This window comes from Rhinopithecus bieti, unplaced genomic scaffold, assembly GCF_001698545.2.
Source record: "Rhinopithecus bieti isolate Rb0 unplaced genomic scaffold, ASM169854v2 scaffold_28517, whole genome shotgun sequence".
Lineage (NCBI taxonomy): Eukaryota > Metazoa > Chordata > Mammalia > Primates > Cercopithecidae > Rhinopithecus > Rhinopithecus bieti.
This window is the reverse complement of record NW_016813121.1, coordinates 82348-106548: the sequence shown is the minus strand read 5'-3', so window position 1 is coordinate 106548 and position 24201 is coordinate 82348. Positions and strand designations below refer to the sequence as shown.

The 24201-nt window shown below is 41.2% G+C and overlaps 1 protein-coding gene across 7 annotated transcripts in view; it reads left to right on the top strand.

The window, feature by feature from the left end:
* The window catches only part of ADGRF5 (adhesion G protein-coupled receptor F5), a 106891-nt gene extending 83118 nt beyond the window's left edge, over positions 1 to 23773 (top strand). For 3 of the 7 annotated variants that reach the window (XM_017847686.1, XM_017847687.1, XM_017847685.1), the window contains 12 exons: positions 4376 to 4546; positions 7315 to 7434; positions 7595 to 7804; positions 9545 to 9757; positions 11477 to 11632; positions 13718 to 13926; positions 15924 to 16103; positions 17303 to 18697; positions 19912 to 19953; positions 20043 to 20102; positions 20762 to 20846; positions 22504 to 23773. In XM_017847686.1, the coding sequence (XP_017703175.1) occupies positions 4376 to 4546; positions 7315 to 7434; positions 7595 to 7804; positions 9545 to 9757; positions 11477 to 11632; positions 13718 to 13926; positions 15924 to 16103; positions 17303 to 18697; positions 19912 to 19953; positions 20043 to 20102; positions 20762 to 20846; positions 22504 to 22583 (2921 nt within the window). In that variant the 3' untranslated portion in view covers positions 22584 to 23773. Of the gene's footprint in view, positions 1 to 4375; positions 4547 to 7314; positions 7435 to 7594; positions 7805 to 9544; positions 9758 to 11476; positions 11633 to 13717; positions 13927 to 15923; positions 16104 to 17302; positions 18698 to 19911; positions 19954 to 20042; positions 20103 to 20761; positions 20847 to 21791; positions 21859 to 22503 lie in introns of all 7 variants that reach the window. The other 4 variants (XM_017847691.1, XM_017847690.1, XM_017847689.1 and 1 more) reach the window with 3 other exon arrangements.
* The last annotated feature ends 428 nt before the right edge of the window (positions 23774 to 24201 follow it).

Genomic DNA, 24201 nt, shown 5'->3' with positions numbered 1-24201 from the left:
GAGGTGTAGGTATCCTGAAGGAACTGCCAGATGGAAGAAAGACCTTGCACAATTCCTGTGGTACTGGCTCAGAAGCTTTCAACCCCGAAAGGTGAAAAACCTGGCCTTCTGGCAAAGGAACCAGGAAGTCTGTGGCGCAGATGCTTAGAGCGGGATGAATGACTGCAGAACAATGGATTTCCTGCCTCAGGGCTGGCCGCCTGGGGACCTGGCTTCTCTGATGAATTTAGCCTCTGCCCTGGCACCCTGCCCTTCTTTCTCCTGCCCTTGCTGCTTCCTCTCTGCAACTATCTTCTCCAAATTCCACAAGTTCTACTAACAACCATTTTTCCAGGTCTGTAGAACACAATCAAGCAAAAGAATTTACCCAAAGCATTTGGAACTGAATGAATGACCTACTCTCAGAAATCGTTGCATATTCAAAGCACTCTGGAAAAGGATGAGACAGAAAGGAAATAATCAACAATGGCAGAATTTCTAACTTTAAGAGACTAAAATTCAGTGAAGATTTCCTCCCACATGGGAAAAAAGTGAAGGAGTATTCTTTAAGGGTATCACCATGATCACAAAATAGTTATTGTGGCAGATTCAATGTATTAAACTCTGTTTTTTTGTTTTGTTTTGTTTTTTGTTTGTTTTTTGAGACAGAGTCTTGCTTTTGTCACCCAGGCTGGAGTGCAGTAGCATGATCTCGACTCACTGCAACCTCCACTCCCGGGGTTCAGGAGATTCTCCGGCCTCAGCCTCCCGAGTAGCTGGGATTATAGGTGCCTGCCACCACACCCGGCTAATTTTTGTATTTTTAGTAGAGATGGGGTTTCACCATGTTGGCCCAGCTGGTCTCGAACCCCTGACCTCCGCCCATCTTGGCCTCCCAAAGTGCTAGGATTACAGGTGTGAGCCACCACACCTGGCCTCAACTCTGTTTTCAATGTTTACATTTATCATCTTGTTTTTTCTCCACTCCCCACCCAAAGTCTTGCAAAGTAGGTACCATCACCACCATGTTATAGAGGAAGGTCTGGGATGTCATCTAACTTTGAACAACAAAATTGTAATTGCATACCTTCTCTTCTCCAGAAAGCGAAGTGCCAACTTATTAGCTGTATTCAGTACCTCCCATGCAGGGTCCCTGGTTGCAGAGCCCCAGGGTATTGTAGGAAACATGATGTGTATGATGCCAATTTGGAAGTCCTGCTTGTGTTTTCTGAGTTTACCATCTCTTTGGAGCCTTTCTCCACTCTTTCTCTGAATCTCAGCCTAACAGAAGTAGTTACTGTTCTCTGAACAAGACCTGCATGCTGCTGCTTCTGTGTTTTTGCTTATAGCAGTGGTTTTCTGAGTTACCAATAGAATCCATTTTTCAAGCAGAATCTTGCATAGCTGTCTAATGCAAGTCTTCTCAACTCAGCACTATTGACATTTTGGGTCAGATAATTCTTTGCTGGTAGAACTGTTCTGTGCATTGTAGGATATTTAGCAGCATCCCCGGCCTATACCTACAAGATGCCAGTAACATCTTCAGTTGCAACAACCAAAAATGTCTCCAAACCTTGCCGAATGTCCTCCAGGGAGGCAAAATTGCCCGTCGTTGACAGCACATCTAATGTGTAAAGCAGACCGAAGTGGAGCTGCTCTGGTTAGAAGAAGTGTGAAGGGATTGGAGCCTACACAGTTTATTATCCTTCCACCCCCCAACACAGCCCCAGCCCCTGAAGCAGCTTGATGGAATGCCAAGTTTTCCAAGGAGAACGGATTTACTCACAGGCAACCCACATACAACCACATACCAGAACTACAGCCCCCATTTCTATCTATTAAAATCCTAAATGTCTGTTAAGGCCTAGAGCAAATCTTCCTCTTCTCTGAAATCTTCCCTAATCTCTCAACTAAAACATCCCTCCTTTAATCCACATAATATGTTGACTTCTCTTTCATGGAACCTACCCACTGCACACTATCATTATTTCTGTACATCTCTTTGTACACTCCTTCTTGCATAGACCATTGCCCTGTACATTAGTTTGGTGAGATAAATGGGTCTTTAAGGATAGGTAAGAGTCAGCAGGAGGAAGAGGGAAGGAGAATATTTCAGGTGTGAACACAGGCATAGAGGCGCAAAGCTACAGGGCGTGTTCAAGGCCCAGGAGATGATCTAATTTTTCAGAGAGAGCTATAGAAGAAGACAAAGAGAAGAGAAGCAGATTGGAATCACAGTGTGAATAATTGAATATACCAGGCGAAGAGGGATTTTACTGTATTCTGTAGGCATCGGTAAGGTTTCAAAAGTAGAGGACATCAGATGGTGAGAGCTGAACTTAGGAAAAATAAGTTTTAAGGCCTTATAGCCAATAGATTGCAGGGGCAAATAACTGAAAATAGAGACCCAGCTATAATCATGTGCAATGGGCAGCCAACAGATAATGGGGCCTGAGCAAGTTACTGTGGGTAGGAGTGGGTAAGACAATAGTGAGATATTTCAGAAGAGTAATCTAAAAGTTTCTTACAATTGAGTAGGGGTAAAAGGTGAGTGCAGGCAAGTAATTTAAGATTTTTATTTGGGGAAATGCCAAGAGCAAAGAAAGGACACGTTGGAAGATGTACAGGTTTTATCTGGGGAGAAAAAAGATGAGTTCTTAAATGGACCAATCGAGTTGAAGGTACCTAAGATGTCAGAGCAACACTTGGGAATTTGCTTCTAAAGTTTCCAACAGGAGTGCTGCTGTTAGAAATAGAGTGGGAGTCATCCAAATCTGGGCTATTCTAGAAGCAATAGGTATAGATGAGATTGCCTGGAGAGACAGTAGAGAAAAAGATGAGGAAAGGGGCAACCTTAAGAAGGGGATGAAGGAAAAGAGCCTGAGAGGGAGACCCAGAAGGAGGGATGAGGAGAAAAGAGGGACAGGAGACATCTAGGACTCAAGCACACCAAATCAGAGAGAAGGGGTCAGCAGAATGGGATGCTGCAGTCAAAGTAGCATGAGGGGAGGCCACTGTTGGCCTTAAAGGAACACTTTTGGCAGAGGAGAGGGTGAAGAAGGCCAATTGCAAAGACTTGATGAGAAATGGGAGTGAAAAATTGGAGGTGGAAAATGCAGAAGCATTATGGTATGAAGAGAGGAAGAAATGCAGTGGTGGCTAGGGAGCGTTCAGACTGGGGAAAGAACATTTCAGGAAGGGAGACTTGAGTGTATCTGGGGGTTGAAGTGGAGGAAATCTGGAAGGAAAGATTAAAGACACAGGGTGAGGAAGGGCAAAGGATGAAGGGATGTCCTGGAAGAATTGGAAGAAGCAGATTTTGAAAAGATAAGTGGAGGGGTGAGCCTTAGAGATGGGCACAGACACTCGTGTTTGTGAGCTAGGAGGTACTTTAGTCAAGATAGATGAAAAGGGAAATCAGTTTGGTGTTTCAAACAACCTTTCTGGGGTCTAGGCAGAAAAGTTAGTTACATGTTGATCAAAATATGTCAAATATCGTTGATCAGCCAGGGCTGAAAAAGACACATTTATGTTGGAACTAATGAAAAGACTCATTGTTTTTCCTTCATTTTCAGAAGATTGATAGTGTTTGAAGATTGCCTTAGGAGTGCATGGCAGCAGGCAAGGTGGGAGGAGGGAAGGTAAAGGGACTAGAGTAGGAAAAATCTGCCACAGGGCATTGTAGAACCCGAGGCAAGAGGAAAGATGGCGTGGAGGGCATGATATTTCTGGGAAGGGAAAGGAAGGTATGGAAAGCGAGCTATTTTGAAGGGAAAACTGCTGGTAACTGAGAATGCATGAAGTTGAAGTTGAAGATTTCACTAAAACAGAGATTTAAACAGGGAACATGCTGTGAAAAAAGCTCAAATGAGATGAATATCAGGTGCCCCAGCATTGCTTCTTCCTCTTTTTAATAATCATAGTACTCTAAATAATCTGACATGTGTTCTTCCAGTTAAACCATACCCAAACAGCTTGCTTCTCTTTTTTATTGTTCACATTCTAAACACCATCGCTCATGGTCTTTGTTAGAGCAGGACTCAGTCAGGTACTTTTCTAAGAGTTTATGTATATTATCTCATTTAACCTTATGGTGGTCCTGGGAAGTAACTGCTATTATTAATCCTCATTTTGTATCTGGAGAACTGAAGCACAAGGTGGTTAAGTGACTGTCTCAACAATATCTTGCTAGTAAGTGATGGAGTTTGGGATCTGAAGCCAGGCAACCTGGATACAGAGTCTGCAGACCTAATCACCATAAACCCCTCCTCTCTGTTCAGAGAAGAAATCTATTTAAATAGTAACTCCTTTTTGTGAAAAAAAATGATTTGACCTCTTTGCTACTAAATAAAGGAGTTAGCCAGCTGGGATGGCAACAATTTGCTTCCCATTACAGGAACCCCTGAGACAGACATAGATTCTAGCTGCAGCAGATACACCGTCAAGGCTGATGGAACCCAATGCCCAAGCGGGTCTTCTGGAACAACAGTCATCTACACTTGCGAGTTCATCAGTGCCTATGGAGCCAGAGGCAGTGCAAACATAAAAGTGACATTCATCTCTGTGGGTAAGGACTCTCCCTAGAATTTTTAGCCACGAATAAGTCCCACCTTAAATAAGTACTGCCAATGAATTATGAGCTATGGAAATATCTATGAGTAGAATAATGGACAGAGCGGGAGTGTGGTTAGGGCAAATCACACAATGGGAGATAGAAAAGGATTTCCCTCTCTGCCATTTAAATTCAGAGGGAGTGTTTTAACAATTGGGGATGGTTGTGGCAGGACACAGTGGTTCCCAGGAAGGAACCCCGGGGCATTCTCTGAGAAAGGCAGGAGGTGGAGTGGGAAGTAGGGTTTCCCACTCAGGTTATCGCTATTATCATTGAATGTGTAATGAGGATAATGTCTCTAATTTTCCCCTTTTCCCTCATTACCTGGTTCTCCCATTCTTGAATTCCAACATCATGGCTCACTCCCCCGCTACCCCTCAACACCCTCCCTCAATCCTCCTCTCCCATTTCACCTGTTCCAGAGACAATGCTGCAGAAAGCTTTAGTAATCTGATTCTTTCTGGTTATTTTGCGGTTGGAATGAGTGATTTGTTAGTCTCTCAATTAATTGTTTAGGTAGGCTTCTTAAAATTGTCATTTCTCCTTATATCATAAAGCATTATGATTTCACCCCACGTGTAAAAGAGGACATTCAAACTTGTTTTCCACCTGTCTTACAAAATCAACAATTTAGATTAATCATTAGGCCCTTTTTGAACAAGTTTAGAGAAAGGACTGATATAAGCAATATTTGTTAACTGTTTTCTGCTGTTGTGACTTAGCATTTTTACAAAGATCAAGAATATGTTTATGTGGGCATAATCTATCTATCTAATATATATCTATAATATATAATATATAGCTATATAATAATCATATATCTACAGGTAGAACAGTTTTGCATTCCTAGTTTTAACACAAAGAGTTGTGCTATGTTCAAATAATCAAAACTGTTCTCATTATAGAAAACTGCAGATTGCTCAAAATACTCATGAGCTCTTCTAGGGAAATAATGCTTTCAGATAAAACTAATTTTTCTCCAAATTATTTAACATAACTTTACCGCTGTCCGTAAAACTGGGGCCTGTCTTAGGGACATGTTAAGCCTTTGCTGAAAATCACTGGTCTGGTAGTTTGGAATCTCATCAGAGAGTCAAGAGGACCAAATTCATGGTTCCATGAGCCTTCTTCCTTTTACTCGCAGAAATAGCTAAGCCTTAGAGAGCCATCTCAAGATGCCTATGGCTGAGAAGGGCAATGCAGGGACACATTATACCTTCTTTGAGTGGCTTTGGGCAGTGTCTGAACATTTGAATCCCAGCTTCTAATGGTAACTGTGAAAAGCCCTGATGTCATTGGATTATGATTAAGATTTTTAGGCCAGTCATGGTGGCTCATGCCTGTAATCCCAGCACTTTGGGAGGCCAAGGTGAGCAGATGGCTTAAGCCTAGGAGTTTGAGATTAGCCTAGCAACATGGCAAAGCCCTGTCTCTACCAATAAAAAATAAAAATAAAATTAGCCAGGCATGGTGGTGTGTGTCTGTAGTCCTAGCTTCTTGGAAGGCTGAAGCAGGAGGATCAACTAAGCCCAGAAGGTTGAGGCTGCAGTGAGCCATGATTATGCCAACCTGGGTGACAGAATGAGACCCTGTCTCAAAAAAGAAAATAATAATAATATTATTAATAATAAGATTTGACACTGACTGGGAAAGTAGGCCAGCATCAGTATGCTCACAAAATGAAGCTGTTCACTTATAGAAGACTGAAGTGAATGGTGTTTTGAAATATCAACCATGTAAAGATATACTCAAAGAAAAGTGGACAGTTAGACTAAAATAGTGGGAGGCTCATATAAGGTTTTATGTTTGTAATAGTCCTATTAATATTTTTGATTAGTAATTTTCCATGAGCCTGTGAGAAGCTTCTTAGAGGACTATATATATAGTGAAATTAATTACATATAAATACTTACATTACTGTAGTTATAGTTATAATTAAGGTACCCATACATCCCAGTTTACCTGAGACAGTGCAGGTGTAATTATTAGGTTAGTGCAAAAGTAATTGTGTTCTTAGCCATTACTTTTCAACCAACTTATATTTGGGCAATATGCTCTATGATTCTTGTACTTAAAATGTAGTTCCAGAATTCACTTTTTTTTTTTATTTTTTTTTTATTTATTTTTTATTTATTTATTTATTTATTTTTTTTTTTGAGACGGAGTCTTGCTTTGTCGCCCAGGCTGGAGTGCAGTGGCGCGATCTCCGTTCACTGCAAGCTCCGCCTCCCGGGTTAAGGTCATTCTCCTGCCTCAGCCTCCCAAGTAGCTGGGACTACAGGCATCCGCCACATGCCCAGCTAATTTCTTGTATTTTTAGTAGAGACGGGGTTCACAGTGTTAGCCAGGATGGTCTCGATCTCCTGACCTCGTGATCCACCTGCCTCAGCCTCTCAAAGTGGTGGGATTATAGGCGTGAGCCACTGCACCTGGCCCACTCTTTCACTTATTAAGCACTGACTGTGTACTAGGCCCAGTGCTGAGTACCAGGGATGCAAAGACACAGAGCCCTTGAGGGCTCACATTTTTGTGGAGGAGAGATATTAAAAGAGAGAATATAATACACAATGTGATATTATTAAATATTTTAAAAGTAGAGATTGAGATTGTTAGAGGAACCCGGCCATTTGTTCTCCCTTGAGGTGTTACAGAGGAGGTTGGAGGGAAGCTTGGGATAAGGCGACACTCCTAAGTTTGCAACCTTTTACCCTGCTAATCATCAGGAGATAATTCCAGCCACAAAAGTGAAGTGCAAGAGGTCCTAAGGCATGTGATGGAAATGAGTACAGTGCAGAGCACCACCAGGAACAGCCTAGAAACAAGTAAAGCCCGGGAGCAGCAAGGTACCAATCCTACCTTGACATGAGTAGAGTCAGGATGGTTCATTTTTTTTTTTTTTCTGTCCCTCTCTGAAGTTTCACTCATATGTTAATGTCCCCAGAGATACTACACATTGAACTTGTTGTCAGTGTTCTTTTGTCTGTATTGTTTGCCTTTTTTCAGCCAATCTAACAATGACCCCGGACACAATTTCTGTTTCTGAGGGACAAAACTTTTCTATAAAATGCATCAGTGATGTGAGTAACTATGATGAGGTTTATTGGAATACTTCTGCTGGAATTAAAATATACCAAAGATTTTATACCACGAGGAGGTATCCTGATGGAGCAGAATCAGTACTGACAGTCAAGACCTCGACCAGGGAGTGGAATGGTGAGTGGAAGGCCAGACACTGTATTGTGCTGCCTGGGCTCTTAGAAACACGCAATAATAGTTACCATCTGTGTAGGGTCTGCTCTGAGACATGCCTATGCCAGTCATTTTAAATTCAGTATGTCTTCACACTTAATGCAACAGTCCTTTGAGGGAAGATGCCATTATTTCCATATTTACAGATGAAGTAAATATGCTCAAACAACTTAAGTTGTAGAGCCAGGAATGGAACTAGTGTCTCTAATTCCAGACCCTGTGCTCTTGCCATGAAGTTATGAGGATTGTTTTTAAAAGTACTTGCACTAGACACTTGTGAGTGTTTGACCCAACTGTGCTTTAGGACGGCTAGGTAAAGATTTTATAAGTCTGGTTCCCAAAAAAGGAACACATTTTAATTTCCTGTTTACCTCTATCCATTGTTTGTTTTGTGAGGAAATGCAAATCTTTAAAAGCAAAGAGAAATTGGTAGAGAAAACTGCTACAATAACAGCTCATATTTATTGAGCCCTTAACTATGTGATAGGCACTATGCAAAGTATTTAAATGTATTAATTCATGTGGAACAATAAACCTAGAGGATACTGTTATTATTAACCCCATTTTACAGATGAGGAAACTGAGATTCAGTAAAGTTAAGTAAATTACCCAAGGTTATACATCTGGCAAGTGGCAGAGCCAGGATGCAAACTCAGATTGACTGGCTCCAGCGGCCAACTCTTAGCCACTCCACTCTGAAGCCTTTCATTAACTATGAGATTAATCAGTCTAGATTCAGTGAGTCCCATGTCTTCTTTATATTTTCATATAAGGCCGAGGCAACATAGTAGAAATAACTAGTTATTGTTTGGGCTGGACTTGGTAGTATACAGTCAGGAAATGGAAGTACTTTTCTTCCAGACTGACCTCAATCCTGCTCTGTCCAATTACTCTTTCCTACTAAAAGCTAATAACCCAGGAAGAATTTTAGTTTTTCCAGTCATGTTAATCTATTAAACAATCCCATAATCAGTTACTGAAAAGTCATATTCTCTTCTAAATCTACTATACTGTCATTTTATATTCAATTTAAATTCCTTCTTCCCCCTAGCAGAAATTAAAAGGAGTTTCCTTTCTTTCCTCATTTGCCCTCTGATTAGCTGCTGCTTCTGACTTTTCCAGAGCTGGGGCAATGGGAAGCAATGTAAAGAAAACTGAAGGGTCTTACTTAACTGTAGGTGCCCTGTAATCTTGCTGTGTGTCTCCATGGCAGCTACCCAAATGATGACTTGTCCTCTGGGGCCGTGATGAGCAGGTGCCTGCTCACTTAGAGATGGGAGACAGGGGCGTCATAACAGCACAGTGTTCCATCAGGTTAACAATTATTTTCAAAAAAGTCCCCACCCCTGCGCACACCCAAACTCCCATTTATTCCTTCGGTTGGTAGAAAAGCCTTAGAGTAGTAATTGAAAAACTGGTTTGAAATCCAATTTTGCCGCTAACTGGCTGTTTGGCCTTGAATAAGCCACTTAATTATATTTGAAAGTAAGTGTATATTTATATGGTCATTGGTTAGTCCTTCAAATGCATGGAGAACCCAGGAGAAGAGTCAATCAAGCATTTTTTCCTCCAGTGTCCAGGAAGGTATGGTATTCCTTTACTAAAGCTTGAGAGGGAAAATTAAGGCTCTTCTTAACCTTCCCAGCAAATGCCTTTGAAGGGCGATTATTTCATTCCATCTCATTTTTGCTGTCTTCTACTCAGGAACCTATCACTGCATATTTAGATATAAGAATTCATACAGTATAGCAACCAAAGACGTCGTTGTTCACCCGCTGCCTCTAGAGCTGAACATCATGGTTGATCCTTTGGAAGCTGCAGTTTCGTGCAGTGGTTCCCATTACATCAAGTGCTGCATAGAGGAGGATGGAGACTACAAAGTTACTTTCCATATGGGTTCCTTGTCCCTTCCTGCTGGTAAGATACTGATTGCTGAATTGTTAGAGTATATTATTTCACATACGTGGAGTCTAAAAATTTACTCTTAAAATAGGAATGAAGAGACATAGGACTGTATCAGAGATAGAATTAACAGAGTAGAATCCCATGAGTCTTTGTTGTCTTCTATTTTGCTATGTGGCTAGTGGTTCATTGGTTTGTAGTACAATCTTGGGAGTTTGCAATGGTGGAGCCCCCCTCCCTTTTTTTGAACTGGGAGAAGTTGAAGAAAGTATTGAGATTGCTTCTAAGGAATATGGCAGACTAGATATTCTGACAGTCTTTTCCTCCATGCTATAAAGTTGCATGCCACAAAACTGCCATGAAAATCCTTTTAAAGGCATAATTGAGCATGTAAGAAAGTATGAGAAATAACCAAGTGCCAAAAAAGTAAAGGAAAATAAAATAGAAATGATGCTTTAATGCTGGAGCTTCCCTGTGAGCATTTGCCAATGTCAGAACCTTGGGTTTTAAGGTTCCAGAGGGCATAAAAATAAAGACTGTGCTCCCTAAACAGCACCTGGGCACTCCCACCCCATTGACACAATGTCAAGACCTTCAAAAATGACATGTTCAGTAAAAGACTAAGCTAGGAAAACAAAATTCATCTGCTAGATTTGAGACCTTGGCCTCATCTCTGGGTGGACAAAAGGTTTCCCCCCAGAAATATAGTTGTCCTGCCATCACCCGGGTTTGGGCTTTGAATTTATATTTCCTATGTGGTTCATGAGTGCCAACCTAAGTTTAAAGCTGTCCATTGGTAGCACCCTATGTCAACCAGCTAAAGAAGAAAAAATAAATCAAAGTCTTTCTGGTAGATGGAGACCTTAATCCAGATCCCCAGGGATTCCCAGAGATTAAAGTCAACCAGTATGAGCTCACAACCCAAAATCTCAAAACACAGACAACTTCATGAGGGATTTACAAGCTCATTCATTCTTTCAATAACTATTCTGGAGGATTTACTCAACACAAGACACCATAGTAGGCAATGAAAGGGAGAAAAAAGAAGTGGGGCACATATTTTAATATCTAAAAGGGCCCATGCCATAAAAGGCAATGCATATAATATAAAATATCCAAACAGAATAATACAGACTGAAAAAACAATGGAAGTTTGGAAAAGTGGGGACTCAATAAACACTGTAGTCTTTAAAGAAGGCTGTATGGTAGAAGGATATAATCAATCTGGATTTTGACATATGCAACATTTCAACATTCTGTGTTTAATATGCATACATTCAGTGCTTTCTATGTGTCAGATACTGAGCTGAGCACCAGGAGATGGAAAAATAAATAAGACAAGATACTTTCTCTCCAGCAGCTTGTGGTCTAGTAGAGAAGACACTCACGAATAGGTGACTATGTACCAATATAGTAAAGGCAGAATAGGATAGATGCTCAGAGCATGATGAAATTTAGATAGGAAGAAGGATTTGTGGAATGCTGAAAGGGCATTCTGAATGTCAAAAATGTGTGACTTGGAGTCATGAATGGTAGAGGAGAAGTTTTGGCTAGCACACACGCAAAGGTGGGCTTACATGCTTCTGAGAGTCAGAGGTAAAACCTGTTAAAAATGAATGTGGCACATTCCTGGGGAAAGCTTGGACAGGTTTATTCATATTAGGTTATCTTAACACAATTTGTGCATTAGAGACTCATGTTGTGACTTAATTCTTTCAATAATTCTGTCTTTAGAAAAAGAAGTTAACGAAAAACAAGTGTGCTACAAACACAATTTCAACGCAAACTCAGTTTCCTGGTGTTCAAAAACTGTTGACGTGTATTGTCACTTTACCAATGCTGCTAATAATTCAGTCTGGAGCCCATCTATGAAGCTGAATCTGGTTCCTGGTAAGAACGTTTTAAATTACTTTAAGATGTTATAGTCAGGGCAGGGATTTATTCATTTATTCACTCCCTCATTCATCCCCATTCAATAAACATGTTAAATACCCTCACTGTGGTAGGCCCTGGGCTCACTATGGGGGTATTTAAAAGAAAAGAAGTAAGCCATGTCCCCTGACCTCAAGCCTGGGGGAGAAATCTATGTGATAAAAAATGTTATTGGCTGGGTGCGGTGGCTCACGCCTATAATCCCAGCACTTTGGGAGGCCGAGGTGGGCAGATCACAAGGTCAGGAGATCAAGACCATCCTGGCTCACATGGTGAAACCTCGTCTCTACTAAAACTACAAAAAATTAGCCAGGCATGGTAGCATGCATCTGTGGTCCCAGCTGCTTGGGAGGCTGAGGCAGGAGAATCGCTTGAACCCAAGAGTTGGAGGTTGCAGTGAGCCAAGATCATGCCACTGCACGATCTTGGGCGACAGAGAGATTTCCTCTCTCTCTCTCTCTATATATATATATTCTTACATGTAATATGGTAAAAGCTAAATAGAAATGTTGTGGGTGGCTTAACTCTGCTGAAGGCAGGTGGGGAAGAAGTGATCAGGAAAGGCTTGCAGGTGAAATGAGACTTTAGCTGAGTCAGGGAGCTAAGGAGTTCACCAGGCAGATAGCAGTGGACAGTATCTGGACGTGGTTGAGATCCTCTGAAGTTTCAGTAAAGGAAAGGTGTCCACACTGCACTGTTTTTCTGAGACAGGGCCACATGAAAACAATTGATCTCAAGAATAGCCAACTGCCTTTCCCATCCTTTGCCACCACTGTGTCAACTTGCCATCACGTAGTATCTTTGAGGTGAAAGGTCATGATTTACGGAGTCATTGCTATGCTAGCCCATGCTGGGGAAATCCCCTCAGTAGCAGAGAGGGATAGATCATCCTAATATAAGGTCATCTTAAGGGAGGATCTTATGTTAAGGCAAGGGATAAATGATGTTCCTGGGCTTCTACCATAAGCAACTCCTCATGCTCCTAAATCTTCCCAGTAACAGGACTTGTAATAGACAAAGGATCATTATCACCGAGCTTGTTTGAGTTTACTGAATGGTTTGTAGTCATTCTCATATGTTGGCAACCATCCCCTGGACACCGAAACAGGAAACCATTTAGAGTCACTATCCCCCGACCTTGCCTCGCACAAGTACAGCCCCTCCAGGGTGCAACAAAGGTCACCTCTTCTTTTCCCCCTCACTCATCTTAGCCAACACATTTTATTCACTTATCTTTGTTCTTCTCCTCTTTCTATATACCAAATATGGTTTTGCTTCTTTTTCCTAGTACAACATTACTTATTTAAGATTTGTATAGAGTGGTTAAGATCTTAATTAATGTTAAAAAAAAAAAAGTTGGTGAGGGAGGGGTCTCATCAGTGTCAGGGTCCACTGGACATGAGAGATTCCACATTGGGTCCACTGGACATGAGAGATTCCACATGGGGTCCACTGGACGTGAGAGATTCCACAGCAAGTGTCATTTCCCCATCCTTGCCTGGTCATGAGAAGAGATGAAATAGAATCACCTTTCAGGGGAACCAGAAGGAACAAATGCTTAAACATATAGATTAGGATATTCAGGTTATGGGTACCTGGAGTTCCTACTACCAATTATGTCTTTGGATTATGGCAGTGATTCTCAACCTTGACAGCACACTGGAATCACCAGGGAGGCTTAAAAACCTGCTGATGCCTAAATCCCAGCCCTGACGATTCTGATTTACTTAGCCCGGACACTGGTGTTTTCAAAAGTTCCCCAGCTGAGTCTAATATGACACAGTTGAGAATCTCCAGATTAAGGTATAAAATTCTGTTAGGAAGAGCAAATTCAGATTAAAGAAGTCAGGTTCACGTGGAAAGCAGAGAGGGGCTTTGGAAAATCAGGGGCAAAATTAAGAAATTGGGTGGCTCTGAAAAGGTGACTGAAAGTAAAGAGAAATATGAATTCAAACATCAAAATTCTACCTTGGCCTGATCGTATTTCTACTATCTTGTCTCTTCCTTGCAATTATCCCTTTTATTTCAATGTTTCCAACACAGGGGAAAACATCACATGCCAAGATCCCGTAATAGGTGTCGGAGAGCCCGGGAAAGTCATCCAGAAGCTATGCCAGTTCTCGAACGTTCCCAACAGCCCTGACAGTCCTGTTGGTGGGATCATCACTTACAAATGTGTAGGCTCCCAGTGGAAGGAGAAGAGAAATGACTGCATCTCTGCCCCAGTAAACAGTCTGCTCCAGATGGCTAAGGTGATCCTTAAAGCTTCCACTCTGAGCTCTTGGTGGGACAATCTGTCTGGCTGATCATATTTCTCAGCACTTAGGAAAATGGGTTTGGTGCTGCTTTGTGTTGCTCCAAAACTACATTTATTTGTGTATTTCCAAAGGAGATGCAACGCTAGAAATGCACACACACACACACACAAAATGTCTCGATTCAAATACTAAGACAACTAAGTATGTGTTCTGCTCTCAGACCTGCTAGATACCTTGACCTTGACTTCTCAGTACCATGTGTTCCATACCTCCAGGGGGCAGTGGTATTATCCTCTCTCTTATTGCTCTCCTTTGGGTAATGTTGGTGTCAAGAAAATTGCTATAATCCTTTCAGAAAAAGGAGCAATTTAAAAAAAACTTCATCAATTTCTTAAAAAAAAAAAAATAGCTGGACTTGATGCTCTTAGAGGTATGAGATTTTCTCACTACTTGGAAGTAATTTGTACTTTTGAAGAAGCAGCTACCCTGCCTCTCTTACCTACTATAGAGGTTACCGCTATGTAACAGGGGAGAAGTTCCTTTCCTTCTGTCAACGTAAATAAATGGTACCTCCACACTTGATTTGTTGTTAGACTCCTAAAATTCCATGAATTACATTTAAAAAATTCTGGTGATGCACTGGTGACATTATAGCCAATGATGACATCTTCAGACAACCAATTCCAAATCCTCTCACCACTAGGAAAATAATTGAAAAAAAAAGGGTAATACTTATTTGTGTTTTGTCTCATTAACTTCTATCTCTCCTCTTATCTCACACCAAATTTATTAAAATATCTACTATGTGCAAAGCATGATTATAGGTGCTGTCAAGGTAAATGGGCCAAATCAGATCTTGGTCTCTGATTTGATAAAGAATATAATCGAATTGGGTAGTTACATACACATTAATTTGGCTAAGATACATTAAGAAGATCTGCTTGAAAAGAAAAAAAGGCATCTGAGCTGGACCTTGATGGATGAGGCATGAGGGCTATAAATTATTCCAATGAAGAAAGATAGAAATTGTAATCTGAACTCGATGTCAGCCCAAGTCCCAATTCTAGATACCTACATACATTTTCAATGGAAAAGGATCATGCTGCTCTATCATGCTTCTTTTGATTTATCCATTCAGCATATACTTACTGGGTACTTACTGTGTGCTGAGATATATGACTTGTACTATGTTAGGAATTATGGGAATGAGAAGAATGCAAAGAAATGTAGCACATGGTTCATGTTGTTAAGGAGCTTATAATTTAATTGGAGCAACATTGAAATTAGAACACAAGATGACACTACTAGAGATGCCACAAATGAAAGTATGTTATATAAAACCAATACTTATGCATTCAGAGGAAGGAACTTTCCTGGGTTGGAACTTTCAACAAATGCTTTTCATAAAAGACAGAATTTGAGCTATTCTATGCGTATAAGGAAGAGAGAGTTGGAAAGCAGAAGTGTAATCATTATAGGTAGGGTGACCATATAATCTATCATCCAAGTCGGGACACATTTTAAGAATATAAGAGGGCACTCTTAATAATTACACTAGCAGAAAATGTATAAACCAGACCAGTCCCTGGAAAATTGGAAGGGTCAGTCACTTTAATGGCCGGCAGGGTAACCGATATGAGGAAAACCAAAGAGTGGCAACTGTGCTTCCATGCCGACTATCCAAGCGACCATTGCACTCAACTTTAACCTACTTCTCTAGCAATCACATCTAGCTTCCCTTTTGTGTTCCAGCTAGCTATCAGGTTGACATATGTTTGTGCCCCTTCTGTGTGTGGCCTTATGTCATATTCTGTTCTGAAGAGCTTGCATGGGGTGCTTAAGAGATAAGCACATCATCTTACGGGACATATTTATGGAAATGGAGCAAAAAGGAAACTACAGATGTGAAAGATTTTGCCAGGGATGGATCAGTGGGATTCAATAGCTGAATTGACTGGTAAATTTTTTCGTGTTGGCTTTTGTTTTACTAGGCTTTGATCAAGAGCCCCTCTCAGGATGAGAAGCTCCCTACATACCTGAAGGATCTTTCTATTAGCGTAGACAAAGCGGAACATGAAATCAGCTCTTCTCCTGGGAGTCTGGGAGCCATTATTAACATCCTTGATCTGCTCTCAACAGTTCCAACCGAAGTAAATTCAGAAACGATGATGGTGAGTTTGCCTAACCTTTGCAGGAGTTTTGGGTCTTACCTTTTCACCCCTCAGAATTTGTGTTCAAGAAACATAATTCCTCCCCATTGCAGCTTCTCTGTCTTTTCCAGAGCAATGCTCAGGATAGTTCTGCCAGCTACAGCTTTTAGGATATTAGGAAATGTTTCCAGTATTCATTTTGCGACCTTAGGAATATTTCTTAGTGAATTTCTGCTTTATTTTCTTCATTAACATGGAATAAATTTGTACTTGCTTTCCAGAAAAACTAGGAATTAAAGGTTTTCAGAATATACAAGATGAGATTCTTGAAGGTCTAGCACTAAACGTGAACTTTAAAGCAATCGTGGGAGGATAGGTTCTGGAAGCGTAACAGCTCTTAACAGTTCTGGGAGGATAGAGAATTCACCTGCAAGAGTTCAAATGTAGAGACTTTAATGAAGGGATACCTACAGAGGTAAAGACAGGGTTAACAAACAAACAAATAAACAAGGGGCGGTGGAACACGCAGAGACTAGCAACATTTAGAAGCCATTATCACCCCTTAGGTAAAAGAGGAAATAGTGCAAACAGAGCTCAGTGAGAGCTGAAGCCTTAGAGGTGGGACCAGTCAGCAGGAGCTACAGTCTTGGAAGGCCAGAGCTATAATCAGACATGTGCTGAGGAGAAAGGGGACTGGAGTGGGGAGAGCAGTGAGCACCAGAAAAAATGTATCTCTGCCTCCCAGGTTCAAGTGATTCTCCTGCTTCAGCCTCCCAAGTAGTTGGGATTACAGGCACTTTGGGAGGCCGAAGCTGATGGATCACCTGAGGTCAGGAGTTCAAGACCAGCCTGGCCAACATGATGAAACCCCATCTCTACTAAAAATACAAACTTAAGATTTAAAATAAAATACAATAGTAAATATCCCTGCTATCCCTGCCAGCCTGCTGAATTGATTTTACAGAGTAGGGTGTGTAGTGGGTGTGACTGTCACTGTCACCACTGCTAAATGTTTACTGACATCTTTCAGTCTTGGGGACCCATCCTCTGCTAAAGTCTGTCATAAGAAGGTCATAAATCCCCAACACCTGTGATGTCTCATTTTTGTCTTCTCTTTTCCTCTTACCTTTATATAGTCAGTTTCTAGGAAGGTGTTATTTTTTTCTTTTTTATGATTGAAAGAATTTGGTTAGTTTGACCCCATACCATTTCACTTTCAGCACGTGCTCTCTACGGTTAATGTCATCCTTGGCAAGCCTGTCTTGAACACCTGGAAAGTTTTACAACAGCGATGGACCAATCAGAGTTCACAGCTACTACATTCAGTGGAAAGATTTTCCCAAGCATTACAGTCAGGAGATAGCCCTCCTTTGTCCTTCTCCAGAACTAATGTGCAGATGAGCAGCATGGTGATCAAGTCCAGCCACCCAAAAACCTATCAACAGAGGTTTGTTTTCCCACACTTTGACCTCTGGGGCAATGTGGTCATTGACAAGAACTATCTAGAAAACTTGCAGTCGGATTCATCTATTGTCACCATGGCTTTCCCAACTCTCCAAGCCATCCTTGCTCAGGATATCCAGGAAAATAACTTCGCAGATAGCTTAGTGATGACGACCACTGTCAGCCACAATATGACTATGCCATTCAGGATTTCAATGACTTTTAAGAACAACAGCCCTTCAGGTGGCGAAACAAAGTGTGTCTTCTGGAACTTCCAGCTTGCCAACAATACAGGAGGGTGGGACAGCAATGGGTGCTATGTGGAAGAAGGTGATGGGGACAATGTCACCTGTATCTGTGACCATCTAACGTCATTCTCCATCCTCATGTCCCCTGACTCCCCAGACCCTAGTTCTCTCCTGGGAATACTACTGGATATTATTTCTTATGTCGGGGTGGGCTTTTCCATCTTGAGCTTGGCGGCCTGTCTAGTTGTGGAAGCTGTGGTGTGGAAGTCAGTGACCAAGAACCGGACTTCCTATATGCGCCACACCTGCATAGTGAATATTGCTGCCTCCCTTCTGATCGCCAACACCTGGTTCATTGTGGTCGCTGCCATCCAGGACAATCACTACATACTCTGCAAGACAGCCTGTGTGGCTGCCACCTTCTTCATCCACTTCTTCTACCTCAGCGTCTTCTTCTGGATGCTGACACTGGGCCTCATGCTGTTCTATCGCCTGGTTTTCATTCTGCATGAAACAAGCAGGTCCACTCAGAAAGCCATTGCCTTCTGTCTTGGCTATGGTTGCCCACTTGCCATCTCAGTCATCACGCTGGGAGCCACCCAGCCCCGAGAAGTCTATACAAGGAAGAATGTCTGTTGGCTCAACTGGGAGGACACCAAGGCCCTGCTGGCTTTTGCCATCCCAGCACTAATCATTGTGGTGGTGAACATAACCATCACTATTGTGGTCATCACCAAGATCCTGAGGCCTTCCATTGGAGACAAGCCATGCAAGCAGGAGAAGAGCAGCCTGTTTCAGATCAGCAAGAGCATTGGGGTCCTCACGCCACTCTTGGGCCTTACTTGGGGTTTTGGTCTCACTACTGTATTCCCAGGGACCAACCTTGTGTTCCATATCATATTTGCCATCCTCAATGTCTTCCAGGTGAATTTTACAGTGCAGGGCTTTCAGGAAGATTTTATTCCTGTAGGACAAATTAATGATAGAAACACAAACGAGAGTAGGAATGGGGAAGGATTTCAGTCCAGAGGAAGCCTCAGCCCTAAAGAGCAGTAATAATGAGAACTCAATGAGATGGAAAGGACACATTCTTCTGATCCTATGGAACCTCATGCTTTTTATCTCCTACATTATAACCTAGTGTCATTTGCCAGTCTCTGCTAGATACCCTGATTACACTAGTAAAAGGAAAATCCCCATTTGTCTAAGATTATCTTGATGCAGTCTATTATCTCCTAGATGAAAATCCTGTCTTTGTGAGGACAGGGATTGCCCCTTTCTTATTCATCACTATACCCCTATGCCTGATAGAGACCTTGGTACAGAGTAGGTTCTCAATAATCATTTGAATGAAATAAATCCTATGTATCACATAGCAGCTTCTCTGGAAACATCAAAAATCAAAGAATGAATGTCCTGTGAATGCCAGACAATCTGCTTTATTATACTATAATGAAAAAACATCTTCTTTGCTCTCATGCAGCACATAACTAATTATAATACAGGCCAGTTTGATGGAAGGACTATAACAGAGGTATAGTTAGCAAGCCTTTAAAGGACAAGGAAAGAAGTGATTAATTCTGTTTCACCCATTGGAGAGGTGGTAAGGATAGGAAAAAACCTGCCCAAGGATTGAGGCCACTGTGAGCTTGTGAAGAGGCAGAGGCTGGAGGTGCATTTGAGATACTGCTTTCAGGACGCTTGTGCCAAGAACATATGAACCTTGATTTCTGCTACTGAGCCTGTGTTTCCAAGCTATAAAGTTCGTATGTAATGACCTTCATGATATGCCTCATTTGGAAGGAACTAGTTATCCCACCCCACAGCCCAGATTCTTATCATAACTATGTGAGGAATATTGTAGACACAAGAGGTGTACTAATAGCATAACCAACAGGACCTCCAGTTCTCAACTAAAGGAAAATGGGAAAATAGAAAATATCCTAACATCATAACACTTAGAGTCCTTTGGTGTGAACCAACTGCCTCTTTGAACAGCATCATGTACTGGACTCATTCCATGAACTCAGATGGAAAAAGAAGTAGCACAAATTTAATACTAGGTTAACAGTACTTTCTCTTTTGCTGGACAATAGACTATAATTAAAATGTACTTCTTTTTAATCTTTTTTTCTCAGGGATTATTCATTTTACTCTTTGGATGCCTCTGGGATCTGAAGGTAAGAGCAATGACAGTTTCTTGTTTCTAGAAAAGCCTGAAGTGCTTGTGGCATGTTGAAGTTACGATAGCTTCTTTTAAACATCGCAGGTACAGGAAGCTTTGCTGAATAAGTTTTCATTGTCAAGATGGTCTTCACAGCACTCAAAGGTATACCTTTTCTCTGCAGAGACTTTTCATTTTGTAACCTCATGTATTCCACTAGCATTATGAAGTATAGAGTACTAAATTATTTCTTTGGGATTTTGATCAATTAGGCTAAATATATTGCATCCTCAAACCCGTCTCCCTCAACAGCTATGTTTGGCATAGATCATTCCATTATTTTTGCTTCTCAGGTCATTCAGCCTGTTAAACAGAGTCATAGAGCTGTCGTTGAGATGCTACTCCACATATTTAAATAGCGTTTAAAATAATATATGATATAAACTTAAGGTTGAAATCAAATGTTCAATGAGAAGCAATCTTCTGGGGGAATTCAAGGTATTAGAGAAAACAAGTTGAAGAATAATAATGGATAGAATTTTCTATAGTTCATTTTGGAACACAACTATTGCCTTTGGATATATTTGACTGTCTTTCACATGTCAGAAAATACTAGAAGCCTAACAAACAATAAAACTTGTATTTGACAGTTATTTTTTCTAATACGGATGAGAAGATTCCAGTATTTTAATGTGACCTCTGGGAGTGGGACTAGAGATGCCGGCAGTGACCATAGAGGGTGGAAAATCAATCCTCCTAGAGATGGAAACAACTTTGGTCCCACAAATTTGCCTTGTGATTGTCCCTCTTTTTTTCTCTTCTAGTCAACATCCTTGGGTTCATCCACACCTGTGTTTTCTATGAGTTCTCCAATATCAAGGAGATTTAACAATTTGTTTGGTAAAACAGGTGAGTAGTGGCCTCTAGGTTCTCCCTGCTCACCCAGAACACATTTGCTCAAATGGGGAGCCTCAACACCCCTATTCTTTCACCCCACTCATGGCATTTACCTGAAATGTCCTCTTTTGGGGTAGAAGTTAAATAGAGGAACTTACCTTTTCACAAATCACCAAAAAGTGGGTGTAGAGGGCAGCTGCCTTTGTTGGGCAACTTTTAATAACTCATAAAGAATAAGATTTGGAGAATGTAGACAATGATTTGGAGAGCTGTCTGTCAAAATTTCATCCATCAAAATGAGAACTGAAAATTGCTGGCCTTGTCAAACACAGAGTTTTTCTCAAATTATGTTAAATAAGAGTAGATAGGTCATGTTTCAGGGTTATGGGGCAGCAAATGATACATTTAGAAAATCTTAGTACAGGATCTCACTATGTAGGTTTGTTTTCCTTTTTTGTTCTTTTTATAAAGTGGGCTTGTGTTAAACATTGAAGCATAGAACTGTGCATGTGTTATGTAAGGGATCACCCAAGTTAGCTATTCTATTAGAAATATTCATGGTTAAATTTCTACCTTGGAGACATGAAATGAAAGAATTAATAACTTTGGGCAACAGATCTCAGCTATTCTAGCAAATTGAAACCCCTGTCCCAGGCCACCATCCCTCCCCCGCAGGAAAATAAGCCCCAGGATTTCTTCCAGCTTTTTGAAACTGAACAGGTTTCACAAATGCAGAGTTGAGAAATGTGTCAATATTCCAGATGAAGGCTTTTCATATACAAGCAAATTTTGTGAATCCCTATAACTGTTAAAACTCCTGAGAACTTGGGTTTTTTTCTGCTTCAATTTGATGAATTACTCATGAAACCGGTGGACCTTCACTTCTGATTATGATAAGTCCCAATGGGGCCTGTTTGGGGGCTCCATAAGCACTGTCACTTTGGTTTATGTTGTCAGCAGCCTCTAAGATCCCCCCAGGCCATGATGGAAACCTTGTTAGCAGTGGCAGTTCAGCAATCTGATGGTAGGGTGGGCACTTCGACCCTTCTCTCGCCCGACACCCACTCTCCACCCACTCCCTGTGCACAGTCCCCACCTCCCAGCAGACACAAGCCTGTGCATTTGCTCCGGGGCTGCCTTCCTTGCTGCGCTGACTCTCAGCAGTTCTGTTGACATTCCTGACTCCTGCTTCTTTTCTGGTGCTGCCTTTTCTCCCCCTATAATTTTCTCTTTTCTTTCCCTTTACTCTCTATACAAACCTCCACCTTTGGTAGAGCGTCCAGGTCCCTCCCAAGAGCTTCCCCAAGTCACCACAACCCAAGTGGACCAGGGAGATTCCATCATGCAGATGTTCCCAGACCATGCATGTGATGGCATGTGGAGGGCTTCCTACCTTGAGATCTTCCTGTTCTCTGTAGAAACCTGGCTGCTGGTGTGATGTGAAGTAGTGACTGCTTGTTGGCTGCCACGCATGCATGAGAACGACAGCTCTGTTAGTTCTCTGGCATTTCTGGGTCTTGGGAGGAGGGCAGGTATGGGTTGGTTTCCAGGCATGGCCGAGCTTACCTGGTGTCTGGACCACTGCTCCCCTGGGTCCCTTAGAAGACGTTCACACCCCAAAGTTCATGATGGCTTGTCTTCAAGTCTGAGTTGCTGCTCTGTTTTTCAGGAACGTATAATGTTTCCACCCCAGAAGCAACCAGCTCATCCCTGGAAAACTCATCCAGTGCTTATTCGTTGCTCAACTAAGAACAGGATAATCCAACCTACGTGACCTCCTGGGGACAGTGGATGTGCTTTTAAAAAAAGATCCTTGCAAAGCAATGGGGAACATGTTCTCGGGGCAGGTTTCCGGGAGCAGATGCCAAAAAGACTTTTTCATAGAGAAGAGGCTTTCTTTTGTAAGGACAGACTAAAAGTAATTGTTATGTTTATGTTTGTTCCCTCCGCCTCCCCCTTGTGTGATACCACATGTGTATAGTATTTAAATGAAACTCAAGCCCCCCAAGGCCCAACTGCTCTGTCTATATTGTAATATAGAATTTCAAAGAGACATTTTCACTTTTTACACATTGGGCATAAAGATAAGCTTTGATTAACATAGTAAGTAAAAGGCTACCTAGGAAATACTTCAGTGAATTCTAAGAAGGAAGGAAGGAAGAAAGGAAGGAAGGAAGGGAGGGAAAGAGGGAGAAAGGGAAAAAGAAGAAACAGAGAAAGATGAAAATAGGAACAAATAAAGACAACATTAAGGGCCACGTTTTAAGATTTCCGTGTTAATGATCTAATATAATCACTCAGATAGTGCAACATTGAGAATTTTTTTAATGGCCCAAAAATGGAAAGTGAAAGTCAGCCACAGGGAATGAATGCTTTGGACAGTGTCTGCCTGATGTCTTCTTAGCTAAGAGGAGGGAAAAAAGGCTGAAAAAATAGGGAGGAAATTCCTTCATCAGAACCACTTCAAGTGGATAATAATATTTATAAGAAATGAATGGAAGGAAATATTCTCCTGAGGCTAAACACATGCATATATACTTTGTATGCTAAGGTTTGAACTAAGTGAGTGTATCTGCAGAGGAAGTATTATAAAGATACGTCATTAGATCCAAGTGCAGATTAAATTTTTATAGTTTATCAGAAAAGCCTTATATATTTGTTCTACATTTGAAAGCAAAAAAATATATTTTTTGTATACCCTTCAATTGCCAAATTGGATATATTGCACTGAAGACAGACCCTGTCATATATTTAATGGCTTTAAGCAGGTACTTCTCTGTGCAGTATAGATTTTAATAATCTTATAGCATTGTACATTATTATTGCTGTTGTCACTGTTATTGTTACTGTGGATAATGGCCCTTGGTGTGTTGTATAGCTCCCTATGTATTCTCTGTTTCCATCTTTAAGTTCCCAGACCAATATACATTGAGAGCTTTGCATGGTCTAAGTTGTGTTTATTCCAACCACTTAGAAAGCTCCTGGAAAGAAATTTTACATTCAGCTGTTCTGTGCTCCTAATGACACTTGACCTTGTTGAACAAATGGCAGAACCTTTCCCAAGGATTTGATTGTGAATTATCTGCATGTGTGCTTTTTTTTTTTATTTTTTTATTTTTATTTTTTGGTGTGTGTGTATTTCATTAAAAATATAAATATTTATGAAAATAGCATCCATATTAGAGTTAACCATGTGCTATTGATACAGCAACCCTACATTGCAAATAGAAGTCCTATCCCAAAAGGAAAATGAGACAAAAATAGAGATGTGGGGCTACTCAGGATATGTGGACTGTGTGGCAACATAAATTGGCACAGCCATTAGGAAGATGGGGCAAAAGAGGCTGAGATTCAACAGCCATTTCTT